This window comes from Phocoena phocoena, chromosome 15 (genome assembly GCF_963924675.1).
Source record: "Phocoena phocoena chromosome 15, mPhoPho1.1, whole genome shotgun sequence".
Classification (NCBI taxonomy): domain Eukaryota; kingdom Metazoa; phylum Chordata; class Mammalia; order Artiodactyla; family Phocoenidae; genus Phocoena; species Phocoena phocoena.
In genome coordinates this window covers 63,202,654-63,223,034 of record NC_089233.1, presented here as the reverse complement: position 1 = coordinate 63,223,034, position 20,381 = coordinate 63,202,654, and the positions used below count along the sequence as shown (strand labels likewise).

Genomic DNA, 20,381 nt, shown 5'->3' with positions numbered 1-20,381 from the left:
GCAAGATCTGAAGTGGTTGGAGGTGACTTATCCCATAGCTTTGCCCTGAAAACGCTGTCCATTGGTTTCTTTGGCCTGGCTCCTTTCACATCCCTCAGGGACCTATTCTTTCTGAGGCCTGTTGTATGGCTTTTCCTTCGATTCTTTGAGGTCTCCAGACCTCTCCAGTAGACTACCGCCACCCTTTATTTGTTTCTTAGGCTAGCCAGAATCGTTTCTGTTGTTTGCAACCAAAACATTCTGACTGATTTTCTCCGAATTTTGCAAATGGGGAAATGGTAGTAGCATCAAGAGGTCAGTGACTTCTTCAAGGCCACACAGTGAGAACTTTGGCACAAGTGTAAGGCCATGCTCTACAGGAAGAAATGATCCTAAATCAATATCCACAAAAGTAGAACAAATATATCTAGGACAGATATATTTCGTGTGTGTATGGGGCAGGGGGGAGAGAAATATGAATAATGGTGTGGGAAATAGGGTGTGTGTGTCCCAGATCTTCACAACTCTGAGTCACAGATGTATTTCAATTCTGGTCACTCAGGCAGGATTTTTGCAGAGACCCAGAACCATTCACTCAGGACCCTAAGGCTTGAGGAGGAATTCTGAAAAGGTGGATGAATCTTAGGCTCTCAAGCTGAAGGGGAACTTGGGCAGATAAATACCTAACCAGGGATCTGAGTCAACAGAAGTTAAGAACTGAGAGTCTGAGGGAACAGACCAAACATGCTAACAATGGTTCTTACCTTTAACAAGGGCTGGTGGTCATGGTCCACTGGACCATGAGCTCTGTAAAGAGAGGATTGGACTTGTTCACCACAGTATTCACAGCACCTGGCACAATGCCTGGCACCTAGTACGTGCTCAATACACATTTGCTGAATGAGTGAATGGGTTGGGCTTCCATGCGGTTGTTTGGACTCAGCAGCCTAGTGGTTTTGTCACTAATGGACTGGGTCTTTGGCTTTGCATCTCTGGCCTCACTCATAGGGGGCCAAATGGTGCCTGGTAGGTGAGCAATGTCTGGAAAACACAGGAGCAGCGGCTGCAGTATATTCCCGATATTCTAATTACTGATGACATTTACTCAGCAGCAACTGTGGTACAAGGAACAAAAGGTTATTGCCCTGTGGGCATGCAGCCAAAATGACAGAAAACAAAAACAAGCAACTGGTAGCTTTTCTGTGTCTGTGTGTGTATGTTGATTGTTGTGTTAAGGTATAAGAAGCAACACTATTTCAGATTTATAACAAGAACAGCAAGAGTGATTATATCCCATTTTACAGACAAGTAAATAGAAGCCCAGAGAAACACAGACTTTCCCAATGTGCAGAATCGTGTCCCCAGCCTAGCCTGGAGCACCCATCTTTTTGTGTGTGTGCTCCATCTAGGTGGCTTGAGCTCTGTCCAGTCCAGGGTCTGATGTTTGCCTCCTCCATTCCATACTGGTTATGTCACTGCAGGCACAACAAGGGTCTCCAGTTGAGAAAGGTCCTTGGAAAGGAGGGAGTTTTAAAACATTTGAAAGAGGGAAGATTGTAAGTTGACAAGTGCGTCAGGGGAGGTGGCCCCATCTGTGCTGACCCCGGAGCCCCACTGTCCTCACCTCCAAGGACCGAGATACACAGTGGTTACCAGGGCTGAGGCAACTGCTCCGCATTATTCTGTCACATAGCCTCTTTCTAGACTCTTTATCATGTACAGACAGGCCGTGTTATTATTATTAAAAAAAAATTATCTTCTTACATCACCATCGTTTGCAGTTTCTTCTTATAGTGATTCCTTGGGGAAGAGCTCCAGCTCTGGGAGACGCTGACAGGTGAAACCTCAGCTTTTCTACTGGCAGGGATGCTCTCAGCCAAGCAGGGCAAGTAGGTGATGTCATTTAGAACCCTTTCCTCTCAAGGTGCTGGGAGTTTTCATGTGACTGTGCCCACACAGACCCTGTTCCTACCTTTACCACCTCTCTCCCCAAAACAGCACCTCCCAGGGTCCTTCCAGAGGGAAAATGCTGCATTTCAGTTTCCCACAGACTCAGAATCCCTTAGAATCTCAGGCAACAGTTTGGGACACTAGGAGACAGGCCCCCGATAATCCAGGACAAAAGTTGCTGCCTACTCACCACACCCAGGCCCACTGCCTCCTTCCTGGCTGACAGAGCTGGGGCAGGGAGTGAGGAAGGATTCCTGAACACCTGTTTCCTACTTGGGAGAGCCCAAACTCTAGGCTTTCAGAATTAAAAATGGCTAGGGACCAATGATCAGTGTTCATTTAGCCTGGGAGTGGGAAAACTCAATCAGATTCTCTTTCTAGGGCATTTGAATTATGAATGGTCCCATGCAAGAACTGAAGCTGTTGGAGGTGACTTATCCCATAGTCTTGCCCTGAAAACATTGCCCATTGTTTACTTTGACCTGGCTCCTTTCATATCCCTCAGAATCCTATCCTTTCTGAGGCTTGTTGTATGGCTTTTCCTTTGATTCTTTGAGGTCCTCAGACCTCTCCAGTAGACTACCGCCCTCCTTTATTTGTCTCTTAGGCTAGCCATTTTGGGGGAGCCTCCTAAGGCTCTAGGGTCCTCAGGCCAGAGCAATGCCCAGTCACAATCAGCCACCCCAGTTTATATCCGCAGACCCCTTAGGACAGACAGCCCAGTGAGACTGTGTATGGAGTTGTAGCCTTTCTTGTTTTGGGGGCGCTGAGGGGAGCTTCTTAGAAGGGGGAAAGGGTGAAACACTGAAAGGTAGTTCCTTAATGGTTCCTTTCTGCCTCCCTGGTTTTGGAGGCAGCTTCGGGTGTTCCCAGGCTTAAAGGAAGGGGGCAGCATTGCCTCTGGCGGCCACACCCAGAGATGGGCTTACCAGGAGGGCAGCCTCAGGGCCAGGTAACCACGTTTCCCCAGGACCAGGAGAGAGCAAGTGCGCAGCCCGTGGAACTTCTGCGGTGAAGGGGACTCGGCGAAGGGAAAAAAGGATCTTTCGGGTTCTTTAAAGAAACAGCCACACACCTTTCATTAGCCTATATATATTTGGATTTTAGCCCAACCCAAGCCAAGTCTCCTTGAAGCCCCGCCTCCTGAAAGCTCCGCCCAACGTCAGTAGCTACCCACTCCCTGTTCTAGGAAGCCACACCTACTAGAGATCGCCCGCCCCAGAAGGGCCCGTCCGGGGAGCCCCGCCCCTGTAAGCCCCGCCCCACCCCGCCCACCACCCAGAGGCGCGCTCAGCAGGTGGGGTTGAGCACGCGGCAGGAACAGACGCTGCGGAAGAAGCGGCACTGGCAGAAGGCGCACGGGTCGCAGCAGCGGGGCGCCGGCGGCTTGCAGCTGTCGCGGGTGGCCACGCAGGGGCCAGGCGGCGGGGGCTGGGGCTGTGCCACCTTCTTCATCGAAGCCTTTTTCTGCGGGGAAACGCTGGGGCTGCCCGAGCAGTCCACGTCCGCCCCACTCGACCTCACCTCTGCCTGGGGACTCCTTGGACTATGGAGGCCCCCGACCAGACATCCCCACCTTCTGCCCACCGCCCGCTCGACTGATGCCCACAGGGCACCCCAGCGGGTCCCCGCCTGCTCCCCCAACAATGCCCCACTTCATCAAAACTTAACTGGCTCCGGCCTGGCCTCTTCTCTCCCTAGGGCATCCCACTCAGCTCCACCGTTTTTAACTACCGTCTCTGTTGTCTTCCCCTTCCAGTGTAGCCACAATCCCTGTCAGTTCTGCCTTCACAATACATCTGGAGTCTACCCACTGCTTCACTACCGCTGCTACCCTGGGCTAGGCCCCTGTCTGCGGCTCTTGCCCCCTTACAGTCCAACCTCCAGTGCACAAAAGGGACCTCTCAAAAGACCTATGATGGCATCACACTCGGGCTTAAAGCACACCCTCCTCCCCGTTACTTTGATCCTTGAGGCCCTCTGTGGTTTGGCCCGCCCACCTCTCCCACCGGTCTTTACCACACTGCCTTGTGCGCACCGAACACAAGAAATGAGTTCCTACTGCAGGAGCTTTGAGTTTGCTACTCCCTTTTCTGGGGACATTCTTTGCTGTGCTGTCCAATACAGGCAGCCACCAGTCAGCCATATGTGGCTGCTGAGTACCTGAAATGTGTCTAGTGCAATTGAGGAACTGAGTTTTCAAAAAACAAGGTTTTATTTTCATTTTACTTATTTTTAGGGTTACTTTCGATTTATGTCAAGTGATACTGGTTTTCTATATTGGTTATATAGGTTTTTAAATAACTATATAACCATGATAGAAAAGTTTTAAAATTAAAGTTTTAATTTTAAACAAATATATTAAATAGGTGAAACTCAGATATGGTAAAAGTTGTAGAAATGGTTCTGAAATGACTGAGGTTTGGGAAACATTGCATTCATCCAAAAGAATGAGTGATGGTGAAATTTCAGGCAGGGTGTGAGCTAGTATAGGAAGATGCTTTTTAGCAGGTAAGCTATTTTGCTCAGTGAACCTTAGCTTTCTGGGCCTCAGCTCCTGGGGGTCTGGTTCAGGGCTTGAGGCCAGGAAGTTTTGGTAGCTTTCAGTTTCTTGTGGGCATGTAGGCCTGGGAAATCTTTTATTAGTTCCTAGCCAGAGCTTGGGGATCCTCTCCCTTTAAGTCCAGTCCCACCCCAACAACGTGAGCTCCCAGGCCTACCTTGGAAGATCTTTTTTTTTCCGCTTCTATTCTGCTGATCTTTTTGGATTTCTTGTTCTGTGCTTCAAAGAGAGAAGGAGCAAAGCCAGTCTCTGAGGGCCCTGAGCTGCAACGAAGTGGGAGGAGCAGAGGGGGCTCCAGGAAGCCCCAGGGTAGGGGAGAAGATGAAGGGTTGGCTGGATAGATCACATCTTGGGACTTAGGCCAGCAGGTTCTTGTTAGCCTGGCTGCAGACCTGGAGCCAGAGACTGAGAGCAGAGTCCTCTAAGGGAAAGCAAAGGTGGCCCTGGAAAATGGACTCAGTGTCTTGTACATGGATGGACTTGTTTTTCCTGTATCCCTATTTTCCATTTTTCAGAGCTTTGGAGCCAGGCATACCTGATTTGAATCCTGACTCTGCGATATAACAGCTTTGTGGCCTTGAGCAACCTACTTAATCTCCTTAAGACTCAGTTTTCTCATCTGCAAGTAGGATACTGTAATACCTACCTTGAAGAGTTGTCTTGAGGATAAATGAGGTATGTTTATAAAGCAGAAAGTCTGACACATCGAAGGTGGTCAATCAATGTTAATGTGCCCCCGTCCCTTCCCTGATATATCTAGAATATCTTCTTTTTGAAGTGAGAGACAAGTCAGCAAGGAACATTAGTTTTGAGCTTAGGTTCTGGAGTTAAACACCTGGGTTTGAATTCTGGCTCTGCCAATTAAGAACTGTGTGTTAGTTACTTAACTTTTCTAAGACTTAATTTACTTAGCTGTGAAATAAAATAGGAATAAAAATAATACTCACTTCACAGTGCCTAGCACAAAATAAGTATATATGTTATTATTATTATTGTCAGATGAAGTCGAGCCAGAAGATCTCCATGCCAGGCTCTAATGCCCCTGATACTTTCTCCCAAGCAATCATTTTCAATTCTCAACCCTGGCATGAAAGGACTAGTTCATCCCAGACTTGGTTATATTCTGCAGCATTTCCTAAAATTTTTACCATTGATAGGAGTTCCGTGACTCATTAAGTTTCAGAAATGGTAAGTTAAACCAAATTCACCAATTGTCATGACTTTAAGGTTTCTCAGAGCCTCTAACATGCTAGGCTGCGTATTCGATTGGTGGCAGGCAGGGCTTTCCTAAACCAAATAAGTTAAGGGGCACTTTATTCCTCCAGGATTGTTTTGAGGAATGAGCACGAAGGAGCTCTGACCTATGGCAGTAGATCCTGGTATCAGCTTGGGGAGTGTGTTTGACAACCTGCAGTTCTCTGGGGCCAGAGCCTGGAGGCTGGGCCCCAGGCTAGGCTACCTACCCACAATAGAGACAGAAGGGAAATCCAACAGGTTCATGGAAGAGTTGCTCCTTAGGCTCTTTTCATCTCTGGGCTTTTCCTCAGGTGCCAGGTGGCTGTAGGCAGTGAGGAAGCACAGGCATACCAGCAGGGTAGCCAGGAGGAGGCGTGTGACATCCATTCCGGGAGGCCTGAGTGGGACAGAAAAGGCAGTCAGGTGGGCCAGGGGTCCTGGCAAATGGGGGGTCCTGGCAAATGGATGTGCCCTCCTGCTTTCTTTGGGCTGGTGCTCTGACCCCATTCCACACCCCAGTGTCCCAGGGGAGCTGGAGGACCAGTAAGGCTTAGGACAGGGAAGGGGAACTGATGAAGGAAGAAGAGAGAAAAGGAGAGATGGGAGAGGAAGAAAGAAAGACAAGAAAGGGAGGGAGGGACTTCTCTGTGGGTGCAGTGGTTAAGAACCTGCCTGCCAATGCAGGGGACATGGGTTCGAGCCCTGGTCCAGGAACATCCCACATGCTGTGGAGCAACTAAGCCTGTGAGCCACAACTACTGAGCCCATGAGCCACAACTACTGAAGCCCGCACGCCTAGAGCCTGTGCTCTGCAACAAGAGAAGCCACCACGAGAAGGCCGTGCACAGCAATGAAGAGTAGCTCCCACTCGCCCCAACTAGAGAAAGCCCGCGCGCAGCAATGAAGACCCAACACAGCCAAAAATAAATAAATTAGTTAATTATTTTTTTTTTTAAAAAGGGAGGGAGATTGAAGTAAGGAGAAAAGGAATGCATTGCAATTGGTCTCTGCCTTCCAGAGGGTGGGGCGCTGGTTTTTTTTTTAAGTCAGTGGCCCCAGGAGACCCTAGGCTTGGGCAGAGTTGTTGAAAGGTCCCCAGTAATGCCTCACAGTGGCAGAGGTCTTACTGAAGTGCAGAGAATAAGGCTCATGAGTTAAGACTGAACGAGACGGTGTAGGGATAAATGGCTTTTTTGGACAAGTGTGTAAGTCGTTGCATATGCTATATTCCGACATCCAGAGGAAATAAATGCAGATATGGTTTGCGTCAGGAGGATAGGATGGACCTGTTCAAATAGGCTAACTATATTTATCGATTTATTTCTAGCTGGATTTTGATGAACCAGACAGATCCCAGAGCGGATTTCTTCCCACGAATGTCTAGGTTTGGCTTAGTGAGGGCTCACAGCTTCAACAGCATCTTCATCTTCTCTGAGTGTGGAATCCCTACTCCTCACCTACCCTGTGCGTGTTCTTTCTGGTCTGGGAAAAAGCTGAGACTGCTTTCCCAAGGTTCTCTGGCCCTACCATAAGGCATAGTGGGTGAGAAGAGAATAAAACAATCTGCTCGTGCTGGTCCTGCCCATTACTGGGCTCAGCCTGGCAATTTCTAGCCTATTCCTCCCAGCCCTCAGATTGCTTAGAGTAAAATTTTCTCCATTTCTGTTACATTCCAGGAGAAGGAGGACCCAAATAGCCAGCCCCCAACCTCATTCTAAACTTCTTAAAGGTAGAGGGGACAGTCCCTTCCTTTTGAAGCTCGCCCTCTACCTCTCTCAGCCCTCACTCCATTTCTTCTGATTCCTTCAGATCCTTTCATCAATGGGCATTTATTTGCCTATCATGAACTGGCCACCAATTTTCCTTCTCAAAGCCTGGTAGTGAGTCAACAGAATGAGCACTGGGCTCGGAGTCAGGACCTCTGAGTTCTTGTCTTGGCTTAAGCATTAGTAAAGGCATGACTTTGGACAAATCCATTCTTTTTTTTCTTTTTAATGGACTAATTTTCTTTTTGGTAAAATGAGGGGAGTGGGCTAGGTGAGTGGTTTGCATTCATTTAGCAGGGGAGCTCTTTCTTCAAATAAGCAATGACTTGAAGAATCCCAATGTATAAAACAGAAAGAGGCAATACAGAGGTTTTTCAAGCAGTTCACATCTTTTTTGTGTGGTGGGACAATACTTCTCCTCAGGCCCTAGAGCCCAAAACATATTTTGAGGCCCTACATTTCCCAGCTCCATGTAGTTCCATCTCAGAGGTTTCTAGTCCCCATCAGCAATAGTTAACCCAAACAAAACCTTTATCAGGAAAGTCTGGGGACTGAGGCATAGTAATTTGCTCCGTTCTCTGCTTCTCAGAACTTTGTACTGTTCTCTGTCAAATACTTTATCACATTGTTTATGTGTTTGTCTCTCCCACTTGATAAAAAAAAGGTCATGTTTTACTCATTTCTGTGACCATGAACGTGGCACAGTGACCAGCCCCAAGCAGTAACTTGGACCCCTCTTCCTAGCAGGACTCCCTCTCTCTTTCTCTAATGATGCTGCTGGGCTCTCAGCTTGGAGAGCAATTTCTCCTTCTCTCTTGTTGCCCACACCCAGTCAATCAGTCATTAAGTTCTAGTGATTTTCACTCCCCCCAATTCTCACAACCCTCCCTCCCTTTCCATTCCTTCTGTCCGTGCAGCCTAGTTCCTCCCACTTGGTCTTCCATAAGAGCCTCCTCACTGGCCTCCTTGACTCTAGAACATATAACCAGACTAAGCTTCCTTTTAAATAAAGCCCCATTTCCTTTCATTCATTCATTCATTCATTCATACCTACATTCATTCATCTAGTTAAAAAATATTTGTTAAGTACCAACTATGAACCAGTGCTATGCTAGATTCTTGGGTAAAAATAGTGATCAAGGGGCTTCCCTGGTGGCGCAGTGGTTGAGAGTCTGCCTGCCGATGCAGGGGACACGGGTTCGTGCCCCTGTCCGGGAGGATCGCACATGCCGCGGAGCAGCTAGGCCCGTGAGCCATGGCCGCTGAGCCTGCGCGTCCGGAGCCTGTTGTCCGCAATGGGAGAAGCCACAACAGTGAGAGGCCTGCGTACCGCAAAAAAAAAAAAAAAAAAAAGATACACAATGATGCCTGTCCTTACAGAGCTTACATTCTATCAGGGATGACTGACAAGTTAAATAAGTTATTCTAATAAAGCTTGTGCTATGGGAGACCTCAACTAGTGCATGGACTAGGGAAGGTCTCTTGAAGCATGTTGTATTGAAGCTGAAAACAGAGGGCTGATTTGGACTTATCCATGTTGAAGAGGAGAGTGGAGGTGGTGATGGCAGTGTTGCAGACACTGAGAACCATATACATGAAGATCCAAAGGCAAGAGAGGATGGTGAATTTGAGGAACTAGAAAAGATCAGTAAGGCTGGCAAATAAACATAACAGGAGATGGAAGCAGGGGCCAGATCACGATGGGACTTGTAAACCATGGTAAGGAGTTTGAACAATATCTTTTTTTTTTTAGCGGTACGTGGGTCTCTCACTGTTGTGGCCTCTCCCGTTGCGGAGCACAGGCTCCAGACGCGCAGGCTCAGCGGCCATGGCTCACGGGCCCAGCCGCTCCGCGGCATGTGGGATCTTCCCAGACCGGGGCATGAACCCGTGTCCCCTGCATCGGCAGGTGGACTCTCAACGACTGCGCCACCAGGGAAGCCCTGAACAATATCTTAAGGTCGATGGAAAATGAATGAAAAGTTTTGAATAGGGGGAGGGACTTGTTCAGATTTGCATTGTAGAAAGATCCCTCTGACTGGGGTGAGGAGATGGAGGGGACAAGACTGAAAGGAAGGAAAACCAATTAAGAGGCTGCTGCTGGTTCCAAGCATTCTATTCCTCTGCAGGGGTTACCCTGACTACCAAATGAAATACATAATCCATAGCCTCAAAAGGGCACCAGAGCCCTCCCAACCTGCCTTCCACATTCCTTTCCAGCTTTATCTTTTCCTATAGGAAGTATATATCCTAGCCAAGCTTGGCTACTACCTGGTCCCCATACAAAGCTCGTCCTTTACCACTTCTTAAGCCTGACAACTTCTGACCTAAGCACAGTACTTAGCTTGTTATACAAGCATTTTTTTACTAACCACTGAGGCTGAATCTGTAGCTGTTAATGACTGCAGTATTCGTTTGCCCTTTCCATATTTCATGTAGCATTTGTACAGTCTTCAAGCTAAAAATGTTTTTCACGTTTGTAAAGTGTTCTATTAAAAAAAACCCAACAGAGACCCTATGTGGTCCACAAAGCATAAAATATTTACTCTCTGGCCTTTCACAGAAAAAGTCTGCTGACCCTGTCTAGATTGTGAGAATCGCGAGGGGCTGTTAGGCAAGCAAGCATGTCACGTCTGCTCTCTCAATATCTACTAACTGATTGAAGTAATTAACTGCTTCTTTGGGTAAAGGTATTGATGATCCTTATTAAAAGACCAATGTGACTTGGGAAAGTTAACTTGTGCCATTACCAACCAATAATACTTGTCATTAATTTATCAGGTTTCAGATTCGTTTTAGGACAGGGCTGGGTCCTAATGAGACAAGAGTTAGGATTGTTAAGTTTTGATTATTAGAGGCAGAGGGAAAATATCCATTCTGAGTAGTTATCATAATGTTTTGAAACTTTCTATTACACCATGCTGCCTAGAATTCATAAAGATGCAGTGCAATAACCCCTGGAATACAAATAAGAAATATAATCATTGGAAATCGCAAGATAATATTTTGATTAGTTGCATAAAATTAAATGTGTATTTTTGTATAAGATCAATCTTGTATAAGATTTTATTTTGTATCCCCAATATCTTCCAAAAGCAATTTTTAAAAAAAACTTTTTTCTTGTTTTTAGTTAATTGATTTATTTTTTGGCTGCGTCGGGTCTTGGTTGTGGCACGCGAGATTTTCGTTGAGGCATGCGGGCTTCTCTCTAGTTGTGGGGTGCAGGTTTTCTCTCTCGTTGTGGTGCGGGGGTTCCAGAGTGCGTGGACTTCGTAGTTTGGGACACTCAGGCTCTCTCCTTGAGGCGCATGGGCTTACTCGCCCTGTGGCATGTGGGACCTTATTTCCCTGACCAGGGATCGAACCCGTGTCCCCTGCATTGGAAGGCGGATTCTTAACCACTGGACCACCAGGAAAGTCCCAAGACCATTTTTTTTTCAAGCAGCAGAGCTCTGGTATCAGTGGGTATTAATTAGAAGGACAAATCAGAAATAAATTCAACTTGAAAAGAGAAAAAAAAAAAGAAAGGAAAGAATGGAGATGTGGTGGAATGAGTTGGGGAGAAGCTCTGATTAAGGAAAAGCTCTGATTAAGGCAAGTCACAAAAGTCATGTCATTGATTGAGAGGCATTATATTCAGTTATTCTATTTTTTTGGGGTTTTCCTTATCACGACTGACATAAAACTAACCAAAAAACATGCTGGGAATTCCTGCAAAGAAGTGAAAGAGTAATTGGGAAATGTGAGTTAGAAAAGGAGTGGCTGGAGTTTGGGGGGAATGAACTGAGACCCAAAGATCACATTCATCACTTCCTCTGAACACCTGATAATGCAGGAATTATCACCATCACAGCAACCAGCAGGCTTAATATAAATAGTAGCCACTGCACAATGGGCAGTGAGGAGATGTCACTAGGTAACATCTTTAGACTAATTAAGGATATAGTGAATTACAGGGCTTAATTATTATTTTTTAATTTTTAAATTAAATTAAATTTATTTTTTATACAGCACGTTCTTATTAGTTATCCATTTTATACATATTACTGTATGAATACACCCCCACCACCACTTTCCCCCCTTGGTGTCCATACATTTGTTCTGTACATCTGTGTCTCTATTTTTGCCCTGCAAACCGGTTCATCTGTATCATTTTTCTGGGTTCCACATATATGCGTTAATATACGATATTTTTCTCTTTCTGACTTACTTCACTCTGTATGACAGTCTCTAGATCCATCCACGTCTCTACAAATGACCAATTTCGTTCCTTTTTATGGCTGAGTAACATTCCACTGTATATATGTACCACATCTTCTTTAGCCATTCGTCTGTCGATGGGCATTTAGTTTGCTTCCATGACCTGGCTATTGTAAATAGTGCTGTAATGAACATTGGGGTGCATGTGTCTTTTTGAATTATGGTTTTCTCTGGGTATATGCCCAGTAGTGGGATTGCTGGGTCATATGGTAATTCTATTTTTAGTTTTTTAAGGAACTTCCATACTGTTCTCCATAGTGGCTGTATCAATTTACATTCCCACCAACAGTGCAAGAGGGTTCCCTTTTCTGCACACCCTCTCCAGCATTTGTTGTTTGTAGATTTTCTGATGATGCCCATTCTAACTGGTGTGAGGTGATACCTCATTGTAGTTTTGATTTGCATTTCCCTAATAATTAGTGATGTTGAGCAGCTTTTCATGTACTTCTTGGCCACCTGTATGTCTTCTTTGGAGAAATGTCTGTTTAGTTCTGCCCATTTTTGGATTGGGTTGTTTTTTTTTAAATATTGAGTTGCATGAGCTGTTTATATATTTTGGTGATTAATCCTTTGTCCATTGATTCATTTGGAAATATTTTCTCCCATTCTGAGGGTTGTCTTTTCATCTTGTTTGTAGTTTCCTTTGCTTTGCAAAAGCTTTTAAGCTTCATTAGGTCCCATTTGTTTATTTTTGTTTTTATCTCCATTATTCTAGGAGGTGGATCAAAAAAGATCTTGCTGTGATTTATGTCGGAGAGTGTTCTTCCTATGTTTTCCTCTAAGAGTTTTATAGTGTTCAGTCTTACATTTAGGTCTCTAATCCATTTTGAGTTTATTTTTGCGTATGGTGCTAGGGAGTGTTCTAATTTCATTCTTTTACATGTAGCTGTCCAGTTCTCCCGTCACCACTTATTGAAGAGACTATCTTTTCTCCATTGTATATCCTTGCCTCCTTTGTCATAGATCAGTTGACCATAGGTGCGTGGGTATATCTCTGGGCTTTCTATCCTGTTCCACTGATCTGTATTTCTGTTTTTGTGCCAATACCATATTGTCTTGATTACTGTAGCTTTGTTGTATAGTCTGAAGTCAGGGAGTCTGATTTCTCCAGCTCTGTTTTTTTCCCTCAAGACTGCTTTGGCTATTCGGGGTCTTTTGTGTCTCCATACAAATTTTAAGATTTTTTGTTCTAGATCTGTAAAAAATGCCACTGGTAATTTGATAGGGATTGCACTAAATCTGTAGATTGCTTTAGGTAGTATAGTCATTTTCACAATATTGATTCTTCCAATCCAAGAACATGGTATATCTCTCCATCTGTTTGTGTCATCTTTGATTTCTTTCATCAGTGTCTTATAGTTTTCTGAGTACAGGTCTTTTGTCTCCCTAGGTAGGCTTATTCCTAGGTCTTTTATTCTTTTTGTTGCAATGGTAAATGGGAATGTTTCCTTAATTTCTCTTTCAGATTTTTCATCATTAGTGTATAGGAATTCAAGAGATGTCTGTGCATTAATTTTGTACCAAATTCATTGATTAGCTCTAGTAGTTTTCTGGTGGCATCTTTAGGATTCTCTATGTATAGTATCATGTCATCTGCAAACAGTGACAGTTTTACTTCTTCTTTTCCAATTTGTATTTTATTTGTTTTTCTTCTCTGATTGCCGTGGCTAGGACTTCCAAAACTATGTTGAATAATAGTGGTGAGAGTGGACATCCTAGTCTTATTCCTGATCTTAGAGGAAATGCTTTCAGTGTTTCACCATTGAGAATGATGCTTGCTGTGGGTTTGTCGTATATGGCCTTTATTTTGTTGAGGTAGGTTCCCTCTATGCCCATTTTCTGGAGAGTTTTTATCATAAATGGGTGTTGAATTTTGTCAAAAGCTTTTTCTGCATCTATTGAGATGATCATATGGTTTTTATTCTTCAATTTGTTAATATGATGTATCACATTGATTGATTTGCATATATTGAAGAATCCTTGCATCCCTGGGATAAACCCCACTTGATCATGGTGTATGATCCTTTTAAAGTGTTATTGGATTCTATTTGCTAGTATTTTGTTAAGGATTTTTGCATCTATATTCATCAGTGATATTGGCCTGTAATTTTCTTTTTTTGTAGTATCTTTGTCTGGTTTTGGTATCAGGGTGATGGTGGCCTCATAGAATGAGTTTGGGAGTGTCCCTTTGTCTGAAAGTTTTTGGAAGAGTTTGAGATGGATGGGTGTTAGCTCTTCTCTAAATGTTTGATAGAATTCACCTGTGAAGCCATCTGGTCCTGGACTTTTGTTTGTTGGAAGATTTTTAATCACAGTCTCAATTTCATTACTTGTGATTGTTCTGTTCATATTTTCTATTTCTTCCTGGTTCAGTCTTGGAAGGTTATACCTTTCTAAGAATTTGTCCATTTCTTCCAGGTTGTCCATTTTATTGGCATAGAGTTGCTTGTAGTAGTCTCTTAGGATGCTTTGTATTTCTGTAGTGTCTGTTGTAACTTCTCCTTTTTCACTTCTAATTTTATTGATTTGAGTCTTCTCCCTCTTTTTCTTGATGAGTCTGGCTAATGGTTTATCAATTTCGTTTATCTTCTCAAAGAACCAGCTTTCAGTTTTATTGATCTTTGCTATTGTTTTCTTTGCTTTTATTTCATTTATTTCTGCTCTGATCTTTACGGTTTCTTTCCTTCTACTAACTTTGGGTTTTGTTTGTTCTTCTTTCTCTAGCTCCTTTAGGTGTAAGGTTAGATTGTTCATTTGAGATTTTTCTTGTTTCTTGAGGTAGGCTTGTATTGCTATAAACTTCCCTCTTGTAACTGCTTTTGCTTCATCCCATGGGTTTTGGATCGTCGTGTTTTCATTGTAATTTGTCTCTAGGTATTTTTTGATTTCCTCTTTGATTTCTTCAGTGATCTCTTGGTCATTTAGTAACGTATTGTTTAGCTTCCATGTGATTGTGTTTTTTACATTTTTTCCCCTGTAATTGATTTCTAGTCTCATAGCGTTGTGGTCAGAAAAATGCTTGATATGATTTCAATTTTCTTAAATTACTGAGGCTTGATTTGTGACCCAAGATATGATCTATCTTGGAGAATGTTCCCTGTGCACTTGAGAAGAAAGTGTAATCTGCTGGTTTTGGATGGAATGTCCTATAAATATCAATTAAATCTATCTGGTCTATTGTGTCATTTAAAGTTTGTGTTTCCTTATTAATTTTCTTTTTGGATGATCTGTCCATCGGTGTAAGTGAGGTGTTAAAGTCCCCCACTATTATTGTGTTACTGTCGATTTCCTCTTTTATAGTTGTTAGCAGTTGCCTTATGTATTGAGGTGCTCCTATGTTGGGTGCATATATATTTATAATTGTTATATCTTCTTCTTGGATTGATCCCTTGACCATTATGTAGTGTCCTTCCTTGTCTCTTGTAAAATTCTTTATTTTAAAGTCTATTTTATATGAGTATTGCTTCTCCAGCTTTCTTTTGATTTCCATTTGCATGGAATATCTTTTTCCATCCCCTCACTTTCAGTCTGTATGTGTCCCTAGGTCTGAAGTGGGTCTCTTGTAGACAGCATATATATGGGTCTTGTTTTTGTATCCATTCAGTGACCCTGTGTCTTTTGGTTGGAGCATTTAATCCATTCCCATTTAAGGTAATTATCGATATGTATATTCCTATTACCATTTTCTTAATTGTTATGGGTTTGTTTTGTAGGTCCTTTTCTTCTCTTGTGTTTCCCTCTTAGAGAAGTTCCTTTAGTATTTGTTGTAGAGCTGGTTTGGTGGTGCTGAATTCTCTTAGCTTTTGCTTGTCTGTAAAGCTTTTGATTTCTCCTTTGAATCTGAATGAGATCCTTTCCGGGGGTAAAGTAATCTTGGTTGTAGGTTCTTCTCTTTCATCACTTTATATATACCATGCCACTCCCTTCTGGCTTGTAGAGTTTCTGCTGAGAAATCAGCTGTTAACCTTATGGGAGCTCCTACAGGACTTAATTTTTAAAAACAGTTTCCTTTGCTGTGCAAGTAACTCTTAAGAAATAAACTTAAAATACAATTTCTTAGAACCTAAGTAACTTAGTGGAATTATAAAGCTAGACTGAGTCTGGGAAAGGTGAAGTTTCAGTGGAATTAATCTTATTTGTGTATTGGGAGACGGTAAGAACCAATATTCCTTACACAAATCCTGGGGAGATATGTATATTCTAAATGTAATATATGTCCATAATACCTAGGTGTATTATGATGCTTGGGGTCAGATTTTGTTTTTAGGATTCAGAATTTTAGAAAAACAATATCTTCTATATTAAACCACATATAAGGACTCTAGAAGCACCCATTAAAAATGTACTGATGCTTCTGTAGCAAAAAGGTATGGATAAACAAACAAAGGATAAACAAAGACTGTGAATTGATTCGCATCAATTCAGGACAGGTTTTTTGCCAAATGAGTTACCAAAGGAAAAAAAACTTACAGCAGAGATTTGGGATTTTGCAATTTCATGTAGTGGATTATGGACCTATACAAACCCTCAACATGGGACACACACTCCACCTATTAATGCAGGATCATAATGCTGACAACAATGACTACCTGTGCAATTGCTTTTCTCAAGAGTAATTTGTCTTTCCACTCTGTGGTGGTAAAGACTGTTCTTTGATCTGTGGTATCACTGATGACAATTCTTCCTCTTAAACTCATCATCTGCTTTAAGTTACTGCTTAGGACTTAAGATGAGTTTCTCTTCAGTATGTGGATGTAAAGAATCCAGTAAGGGGAATCAGGTTACACGGACATACCTGCCAGTTAAGTGGCTGTGTGACCCTTGGCCCATTTGGGCCTGTGCTTTCTTATCTGCAAAATGAGAGGATAGGACTACATGACTCAGTACAGATTACGAGGTGCAGAGTAGAAATTTAATAAAGATTTGTTTAATGAATTAAAGAATTAAAGACCTTTCTATTTTTAAATTCTATAAATTCTATAAATTTAAATTCATAATTTCTGATTCCTGCTTCCTGGACTTTGGGGAGATTAAGCAGTTGCACAAAGAAGGATTTTGTAAAGGCCACTTGTTGTATATCCTTAAGAGTTGAGGGATTTATAAATGCATGAGTGTGACTGAATCTGATTAAACTCTGGAAAAGAGGGCATGGAAAGTCATGGCTAAATGTAAGTGGTTTATATACCTCAGGAGTGCTGTTGATGTGTGTGTGTGCACGCACATGTGCACACACATGAGTACTAATGTGTAAGGGCTCTGACTGAGGGAATATGAGAGACAGCAGTGTCCAGAGCATCTCTGAGTATGGTAAGGTGAGGACACGGTGTATCAGTATGCAGCGTACACTGAGTGTACACTGTATACATCCCCTTAGCTATGGCACTGGGATAGCCTGATATCTTAATCCTTTAGGGTAAAGGCCTTGATCCTAAAAGCAAAGGAAAGGGTTATAATGTTCCAGTGATGGGGGATGGCTAACCACCTACTGGGACAGAGGTATAGTAAGAGATGAGAACAGTAGAAGAGGTGAAGGCAGCAGTCTTCTTGAAGACAGTGAACAATATTAGCTGCTGACCAAACTAGGTGTAATGAGGTGCAGTCCTGACAGCCTGCCCTGGGCTGTGCTGGTGGCACCTGTGAGGGAAACCAGGGTGTCTGGGCAGCCAGCAAGCTGGCACTGCAGGGGAGGAGACAGGGCTCAGTTGATTGTAATAGTGGCTTCCATCAGTCCTGCCAAGCACCAATGGCTAGGGGTCTGGTGAAACTCAACCCTGTGAAGAAGGAAGCTGCTAGAATCAAAGCAGTGTTGGGTATGCATCCAACATGGAGGAGCAACTCATATAGGCTTGTGGTGACAGAGGCAGATTTTCCTCTGACCAGTCTTTTGGAACAGAACATATACTTGGGAGGAAAGGGAAATTATAGCAGGAGAGAATCTTAACCTAAAATTGTCTGCAAAATTTTGTGCATATGTGCATTTTTCTGGGGAGAAGGTCCATAGCTTTCTCTGGATCTATAAGTGTGTCTCTGGCCCCTAAAAAACTCAGAACCACTCAGCTTCTAGGAGCTAAAATGAAAACCCCTTCTTGGTATATTATGTTCCTGCAACTTGACGGCCTCATCCTGAATCACAGGCACATGAGAGCAGAGGATATTGTCAATATTTTTCTCTGCCCTGGAACACTCTCAAAGCCTATAACTCTTCTGGCTCATCAGCCACAGTTTCTGATATGCCAAAACCTGGGAGAAGTAACACACAATTTTTGTTGTGGTTTAGTTTCTCAGCCAAACTAGCTGGACCAAATACTGAGGGTCAGGGCCAGAGAAGAAGTATCTCTCATTCATAGTTACCTAGATTCCCCATACCAGATGTTCAGCAGCTGCATAAGGATACCACTGCCTTACACATCTTTCATCCACCTGGGCAGCTGGTGATTCGCATCCACTAAAAATGCCTGGCCAGGCTGAGCTTAGGAGGCTCCAATGGGGCTACCGGCCCATTCCTTAATGTTCACCCAGGCTTATTAGTGCTGATAATTTCTGGGGTAGCAGGAGAGTGGCAATATGTTTTATCTACTTAGTTTTGTCCTAGAACAGCCAATCAAGCAACAAAAATTTTTTGAATGCTGCGGGAAGCCTTGCCTGACTGTCCCCTCCAGGAGAGTTAATTATTCTCTCCTCCCTAGACACACTGTATTGTAATGATTTGTTCATTTGCCTGTCTCTTCTAGATTGAAGACTCATTAAGGGCAGAGCCTGTGCCTTATTCATCTCCATGCTCATCCCCTCCCTACTACCCCTAGCCCCAGTGCCTAAGCTCGGCACAAAATAAGGCCTCAGTAAATGTTTCTCTCAATTGAATTAATTTACTAAATGCTCAATATAAATGAATATGGGTATTCCTTGGCAGTCCAGTGGTTAGGACTCCACGCTTGCATTGCAGCAGGTGTGGGTTCCATCCCTGGTTGGGGAACTAGGATCCCACAAGCCACCATGGTGCGGCCAAAAAAAGAAAAAAAAAAAAGAAAAAAGATGAATAAAGAGTCCCTGCCTTTAGATGGCTTTCAATCCTGCAGGGAAGACAAACAAATAACTAACAAAAAAAAAAATGAGGAGAGAAGTGCTAGCGTTGAGGTACAAGTGAAATAAATGCCTTGGGTAGGCAGAAAAAAGAGGGTGGTTCAACTGCACTGGGTCTTGGATGATTTTGTGAGTTATTGTTGAACAAGAACCTCTCTAATTTCCTCAGCCTCCTTCCAATTTTGGGCTGCAGCTCCTGGAGTGCTCAAACATTCTGTGCTGCTCTTGCCAGTTCCTCCCTCTTTCACATGGTTCTATTCAGCATACAGCCTCTGCCTTTCCCCTTTGGCAGTCTCCTTGAATTTCCTGCCCTAGAGAGTGGCTTCCTTTTACAGCCGTCAGGTAGCCAGATGTGCATAGCCAAAGCCAATTACTGAGATTTCTATCCTATTTTAATCAATTATTTGGCTAGAGTTTTTCTTAAGAAGCCAAATCTCATACTGGGGAGATCATTAGGTCCTGTACATCCAAACCAGGCTGGTGGCCTGGGGTTGGGAAATAGTCAGTGGCCTGAGTCAGGAGTACAGGTGCCAAGTTCCTGATCCTGTCCCAGGGGATAGTTCTAGGTATTTCATTACAACCTCCTAATAAAACAGGGAGACCATTTTCCTTCTCATTCCTATCTCCTAGGATGTAAGTTACAGGTAGGCCACCTAATTTGTGGGGCTCTGTGCAAAATGAAAATGTGGGACCACATGCTAAAAAATTAAGAATTTCAAGGAGAGCATTAAACTAAGCACGCATGAGGCCCTCTAAGTGTGAGGCCCTATAAAACTTCTCAAGTGCACACCCATGAAGTCATTTCTGGTTACAAGACTGAGAAAGCTGACACTGATGGTATGACATGGTGGCTGTAAAGAAGTTTGTGAGACAATAAAGAAGTTTGTGGATTGGGGGAAACATTAAATTATACTCAGCAGTTGCAGCAGCAAGTTATATAATGATGAGACTGCTTCTAGACATCCCCTGCAGCTGTCTTACTAGTGCTCCAGGCATCAGACATCTCAGTGGAGCAGACACCAAAGAATGGACAGGGGTTCTAGACCCAGCCCTGCCAGGAATTCACTGTGGGACTTCTGGCAAGTTACTTTCTCTCTGTGGGCATCTTTTTCTTCACTTGTACAAAAAAGGATTTGGATTAGATGTTTAAGGTCTCTTCTAACTCTGAGTATAAGCAGCTTTTGGCAGGAAAGAGCTCTCTGGAGGAGGCCTCTTTGGTCTTGTCAATTTAGCAAAGCTATAATGTAACTAACCTTAAGCCAGACACCCCCATGCTCTACTCATCTCCAGCCCAAGCACACCTTTCAAATCTTTTGATCACACAATACCTTGCCTAATCTGTTGGTTCTTTCTGTAGATCAAAGAAGTAGAAATGAAGAATAAGTAATTAACAGATGACCAAATCTCTTCCTTAGCTTCCCCTTCAGTAATCTCACAAATTGTGTGAAAAATATATCATCTAAAGAAAGATCACAAGTAGCTGACAAGCCTGCACACTGGGGGAGATGGTGATGAGTCTGATTCCCTATCTCAATGATTAACTGAGA

The 20,381-nt window shown here is 43.5% G+C and overlaps 1 protein-coding gene across 5 annotated transcripts in view; it reads right to left on the bottom strand.

The window, feature by feature from the left end:
- Window positions 1–3,012: 3,012 nt before the first annotated feature.
- ASIP (agouti signaling protein) overlaps window positions 3,013–20,381 on the bottom strand; it is a 221,067-nt gene continuing 203,698 nt past the window's right edge. For all 5 annotated transcript variants that reach the window (XM_065893682.1, XM_065893679.1, XM_065893681.1 and 2 more), the window contains 3 exons: window positions 5,956–6,125; window positions 4,650–4,711; window positions 3,013–3,396 (listed from right to left, as the gene is read on the bottom strand). In XM_065893682.1, the coding sequence (XP_065749754.1) occupies window positions 3,220–3,396; window positions 4,650–4,711; window positions 5,956–6,115 (399 nt within the window). In that variant the 5' untranslated portion in view covers window positions 6,116–6,125 and the 3' untranslated portion in view covers window positions 3,013–3,219. The remainder of the gene's footprint in view (window positions 3,397–4,649; window positions 4,712–5,955; window positions 6,126–20,381) is intronic.